Source organism: Theobroma cacao, chromosome 1 (genome assembly GCF_000208745.1).
Source record: "Theobroma cacao cultivar B97-61/B2 chromosome 1, Criollo_cocoa_genome_V2, whole genome shotgun sequence".
Lineage (NCBI taxonomy): Eukaryota > Viridiplantae > Streptophyta > Magnoliopsida > Malvales > Malvaceae > Theobroma > Theobroma cacao.
The window spans coordinates 32,052,158-32,058,182 of NC_030850.1; the positions used below are offsets into that span (position 1 = coordinate 32,052,158).

General features: G+C 35.0%; 1 protein-coding gene across 1 annotated transcript; it reads right to left on the minus strand.

Moving 5' to 3' along the window:
- LOC18613716 lies at window positions 264–5,343 on the minus strand. The gene is made up of 8 exons (XM_007051077.2): window positions 4,919–5,343; window positions 4,753–4,820; window positions 4,286–4,352; window positions 4,022–4,176; window positions 3,820–3,890; window positions 2,322–2,390; window positions 1,670–1,770; window positions 264–714 (listed from the first exon to the last, which is right to left on the minus strand). Exons 1-8 carry the CDS (start codon window positions 5,180–5,182, stop codon window positions 421–423), a joined length of 1,089 nt encoding a protein of 362 aa, XP_007051139.2. The 5' UTR covers window positions 5,183–5,343; the 3' UTR covers window positions 264–420.

Here is a 6,025-nt window from a genome sequence, read left to right on the forward strand (position 1 = left end):
AATATGACGAGGACTAAATTGCTTATCAGAAAAAGTTGAAGGGCTTCTCTTCAACCTCCTTCAATTAGTTAGTAGCAACATTCTATATCTCAACAGCAGTAAGGGATCTCAGAAAGTTTTTGGGCTTCCCAGGACAGATCTCCCATAGAATATATTACTAGTAGTTAACGATGTTACTTGATCCTTTACGGAAAGCCAGGCTGCCAGAAAAGTGGAGTAGACCACGCATCAACAAGAGACAAACTTCACCCCAGAAAAGCAGATAATAAACTAAACCTAAAATTTATTAAAAAATGTAATGAAGTGGGACAGCTCAAGGTACAAAGCTAGGCAGTACAAACTCAATCAATAGTACAATCCCTAACATGTATGACAAGCTCAAACTCATATGGTTGTACAAAGGCAGACCTGTATAACTATCTAAAGATTTTCCATTGGTGTAAATGGGACACTCTTGTGTCTAGAAACCTGATATGCCACAAATACGGCTACACAGAGAGCGGCTACAGAGAATAAAAGGGCAAAGGAGCTGGTCACATCCCAGGAGCTGCTTGATGCAGACTTGGTTAGCACAGAACCACCTGAAGCGATATCCAATGACACCCAATCACAGTTAATCGTATAGTGTCCAGACCCAAACCATGGATTCCCATCAACAGGATACCAGAGTGCAACAGACATCTTGCTTGATCCACCAATTGTGAATTGAACGTCCTGCAATGTAAGAGAGAAGTCATTTCTGTCCGGCTGTTGCAAGGTAAACACTTAAACAGAAAGAGAACAACAGCATTATCGGTTTAAGTTTTAACAATAGAAATTCGTAACATATTCAATTTTCATTTTAAGCATCAGCATTCTGCTTAGGAAGGTAGCATAATATACCTATTTACCATAGTTTCTACTTTAAATTTTAGAATACTAGCAGAGTCGGCTCAATGATTTTTCTTCAAAAAGTAAACCAAGAAACTCAGCAGATGTGAGATGTTCAGGTTAAGAATATGGAGGTCATTAGGTCATCTAACCAAGAAACTGTGTGATATTATGTGATGAACATAAGCAGAGCTGAGACTTTCTTGCAGCATGCGCACATGTTTAATAGCTTTACATCCTAAAGAAGCAAAAATTATTGTCTTTAAAATAGATATCATAAACCATCTAAAAGCAGTCACACTAATATAATTTGAGTAAATTCTACTTGTAAGGAGACCTTCAATCCATAATCCAAAATTACGACTTCCTATTAAATTAAGTCTTCAAAGATAGTAGTTGCAAAACCAATTATATCATGGGGAACAGGTGGCTTGTGAGATGGGAGACGGCTACCCCTTATGCAGCCCAGGCCCAATATATGCCAAAAAGAAAAACAGAAAACGCCGAAACATTTAAAGTAAAATAAGTGGATCTTAAATTCCCTGGCAAGGTTCATCAGAAGCAATTGCTCCTATAGTCCCTTAATAAATCTACCAATGGTAATGACTGAATTGTTACTAAGAACAGTTTTGAAGCCATGATCCCTGATACTATTATTTGACAAGGAACAGAAACAACATTACATAGAGAATACATAGATTAAAGAATTTTTTTTTTCCCAAAACACAAAAACTGTGGGTTTACATTAACATTTACTACCAGTGGCTGAAAGGCAAAAGCCAGAAGATTATTATCTAACCTGTTGAAGACGATCCATGGTTCTCAAAGGCCTAGAAAATTCAAAATAATATGTTCCCTTCTGACCTCCTGAGGAATAAGGACTGTCTTCCTCCACAAAACCTGTTAAAGTATGCAAGTTTAATGTTGAGAATCTGAAAGATGAAATATTAAGTCTAACTCTCTAAGTCACTTGAGCATAACACTGATTAAACATAAAATGAATAAAAAAAATCAAAACTAATTAACCAACAGACATTAATGCTAATAAAACCAAAGAGTTGTTCCTGACATTAAAATAACTCTCTACATGGGAAAATAAAAAAATAAAGCAAGTACATTTGTACTTTTGTTCCAGAATAAAATGCTCTTGACCAACTTGATGCATGGAAATCACCTGTCTAAGCTCCAAAACCATGCAAAAAGGAGCAATCAATACTCAGCAGGTTTGAGGATATTGAAACATGCATATGGACCATTCAATTGTAGAAATGCATATCAGCCTATAGACCATTCGGGCTTTTTCTACTGGATATACTAATTGTCTGAATTTAACAACAGAAATTTCCCAATAAAAATGGCCAAGCAACAGTGAGTCCACTCCATACATCTGAACTGATTTATCAGCTTCAATATTCAACTCCATTAGTCTATAACAGTGATAGATTAATTACCTGAATGAACTGCTAAGCTACTGTGCCACCATGCTCCTTTCCAATTATTCTGTCCACTAGAATCATTTCCTAACAGGGAAGAAAAATAAATCTTAATAATTTAAACATGAAGAAATAAAAACTACATTATAACCAATACCTTTTAAAGGGGGCAGGGGGTGGGGGAACGAGAGAGAACAGAGAGAAGCAGAGCAGCAAGTCATCATCAACTAAATATACTTAATAAAGCCACAAGAAAAATGTAAGTCACAAATTTTTTTTTTTTTTTGTATTATACAGATCTCAAAGCCAATCAATCAACTAAAGGACATCAATAAAAACCCACTAGCTTTGTAATAAAGCATACCCCTGGAGGGATAGAAAATTAATAAGGAGTAGGGTGGGAAGCAAGGAATGTAAAAGATATTGCAGACCTGGAAATGCAGCAATTTAGACTCATGAGCATCTTGTCCGTTAATCTGTGTAATGGATTTATAAGTTTTCTAAATCAAGATGAATCATCTCCTTCTAGCAAGAGAAATGAATTTAGTTCATGAAGGTAAAAAACTAGAAAGTTTCCTATAACAATATTGTTTTAATGAACCATTTACGGGGAAGAAAAAATACTAAACAAAAAATTAATTATCTTGGAAAGGAGGATGATCCTTCAGAAAAAGCTAGCAGTCCAGATCATGAGATTTATGCATAAAGCAAGGAAAAGACTCATATAGCGATATGCAAAGCTAAGTTCTCAAAGATAACATAACCAAATAGAATGAAGGGAATTTTTGGTTTTCTACCAAAAATAAATAATTCTAACATCTTAAAATGACAGTGAGAAATCTAATATGTCAGAGATAAGGAGAGGATTATACAATATCTGACTAAATAAGAGAAAAAAGGACATAATTTATCCTGTGAAGATAAGAGTTGGAAACTGGGAACATAAAACTATGATAAAATAACTAGATTATCTTATCACAAGAATTCTTTCCTTCCCAAAAAATAAGATAGCAGAAACAAGAAATATTTTGTGTAGTAATTTGATCCTGGTTGAAGGCATTTAAATGAGAAATGGCAGGCAATTGGGAAAGGGTAGAGACAGTGATAAAAAGGTAATTCAACACTTAAACACTAGCAAGCAAGGATAATAAGCTATTCCAGCAGACATATCATAATGCATTGTCAATAAGATTAAAAATAATTGTTGATGTGCCATGTCGAAGATTTAATGTCCTCAAAAAAGTGATTAACACTTCAAGATCTTCAAAAAGTTATTTCTAGTGGGTGCCATATCTGTTAAGCAAGCATTGTAGTGTCACATAAAAGATAAAGGTATGACTTTTGGGAGTAGTTCTCATTCTATGCCACCTTGATGACCACTGTAGTCACTTTCTTTAGTGCATCATCCCACTTTGTTTTGCCATGCTTAAAGGAACTCCCATCGTTTTCATCTCAAACAAGCATATTTCACACTCATGAAAACATACCCATAAAATTACTTGATCTTAGAATTTACCAGAAGGACCCATTCCATCAAGGTATCTACAGTGCGGGTTCCAAGCATATACATCAACCAAATGACCAAACCTGTCAGCAAATAAAAAGTATTATCATAAAAAAATATATTCTGCAACATTTACCAGAAGAGTACATCACTCACTATTGTGACAGCCAAGGTATTCACTTGTACTACTTCAAATTAAGTTGTACTACATTACCTGTCACCTCCATTTCCCTCTCCGTTATCTATCAGGTTGCCACCATAGAGCCTTCCAGGTATAGCATTTCCAATAGAGAAGTGCATAATGTCAACTTCATGGCCTTTGCAAGACTTGTTGGTGCAAGAGCCCCTTTGTTCTTTACAGCCACCCATCTTGCACCATAATAAACTTTCTCAACTTTCATCCTTCCATCAATGAGAAGCTAACAAAGAGTATCAAAGTAAGATAAATATAACACAAGAGTTAGATGACTTAACTTACATTATGATAGGTAGCATCATCACCAATTTGAAACATAAGAGCTGCAGATGGACATTTTCTGTTATCCCTGCATTAAAGAGTAAAAATCCAGTTCACCATAAAGCTTTTACATAAATAAATTGGCGTGTGGCAACAGATTTAACTGCAAAATGCTCTCTATTCAATTTACAGAATAGAAAGGAATGATTATTAAAAACTAGACCACATAAAACAAAAAGAAAGAAAGTAAACCGATTTGGCATGCCATGGATAATGATATTTTGAAGCATATTGCAAAGATAATGGCATTGTAATTTAATAAGCTTCTTTTTGTAGCTACTTGTGAGGCACAAGCTATCCAACTTTATTGGACATCTCAAACAGGATCAAAAAGACCAAAATCTTTTGGGGTTCGATAGGAGTTTAATTCAAATTTATCGCCAAACACATCAAAAGAGAGACTAAATCTAGTTCTAAAAAAAGTTTACCCTTTGGAGTAGGCATAGTCCCCATCAACTTGCAACAAGAAGAAGACATCATTTCCATCATGTAAAGCCTAAGAACATCCCACAAAAATATTGCATCAAAACTCATCGTTCAAATGTTTTTTTTTTCTTTTTTTGAAGTCCAAGCAATAGCCAATAGCCAACTTACCTTCACTGTCATTGTTCCATCTTTGTACTCGTGGTCCTCGTCTGGGTCAAGAGCAGGGAGGAGAGAGAACTCGAACCCATCAATGTATTTCCAATCATCGGCGTGACCGTCGAGGGTAATGACTCCCGGCCTGAAATCCGCCTGGACTCGGATCTCCGAGTTCGACTCACAACTCCACTCTCCCGATCCCTCGTGCGAGCTGACCCGTCTGGTTAGCCCGGGGCCCAAGACGACGAACGCTAGCAGGAGGACCCGAAGCATCATTGAGCACGAAATTTCGTTACTGAAGCGGGTGTACTGGTTCTCGTTAGCTTGTTTTACAAATTTTTTGGGTCAGTATTCATTGGCCGACTTCTCAAGCATAATCGCCTCTTGACTTTTTCATGTAACGACATCAAACAGTAAATCTGATTTTAAAATTTTTCTTGTTCTTTGACAACTTATATTGCAATTTCCTGTACTTCAATCTTTAAAATTGTACTGCTTCTTTCAGTAAAGTTACAAAAATTAATATACGGTCCGAATCAAAATTTTCAAGATTATTTAATATTTAATCACTTTATCAAACTTAAGCTTAAGTAAAAATTTTATATTTTGTTTGTTTCTATATAAAAACACCTTGTCTTAAAATTATTATATTTTTTATTTATCATTAACTTGTAATAGAGAGATTTTAAATATTAAAATGAGTAGGTAAGAGTAGAGTAACAAATTTACGCGTGGTTGAATTAAAACATTAATAGTTACATAACGTAATAATCATTATCCAATATCTGTTAAATCTAGGTATTGTTAGATCTTTTAGTTTATACTTGTAGCTTCTTTATATTTAGATATTTTTTATATTTCTAGTCTTTGGGGGTAGAATTAGGACTAAAATATTTGTCGATTTGTAAACATGTCGAGCAATTATCACTGAATTTACAATTCATCAGATCCTCACACAATCAAAACGAATTATGATAGGAAAAGTACTAATGACGTTACAAGTAACATATTCGGTTCATAGAATTCCAATCCTTTTTGTGTATCGCATCGTTGACTTAGTTGAAATATGCAGCCGCCTTGTCCATCTTTTTGACTAAAATTTTGTGGACCTTTTGGATG

Excerpts from the sequence above, each read along its gene's own strand:
- LOC18613716 (XM_007051077.2), bottom strand. The coding sequence starts at position 5,182 with ATGATGCTTCGGGTCCTCCTGCTAGCGTTCGTCGTCTTGGGCCCCGGG. Across the intron at positions 4,821-4,918 it reads ATGGAACAATGACAGTGAAG|GCTTTACATGATGGAAATGA; the intron begins GTAAGTTGGCTA and ends GGATGTTCTTAG. Across the intron at positions 4,353-4,752 it reads GACTATGCCTACTCCAAAGG|GGATAACAGAAAATGTCCAT; the intron begins GTAAACTTTTTT and ends TCTTTAATGCAG.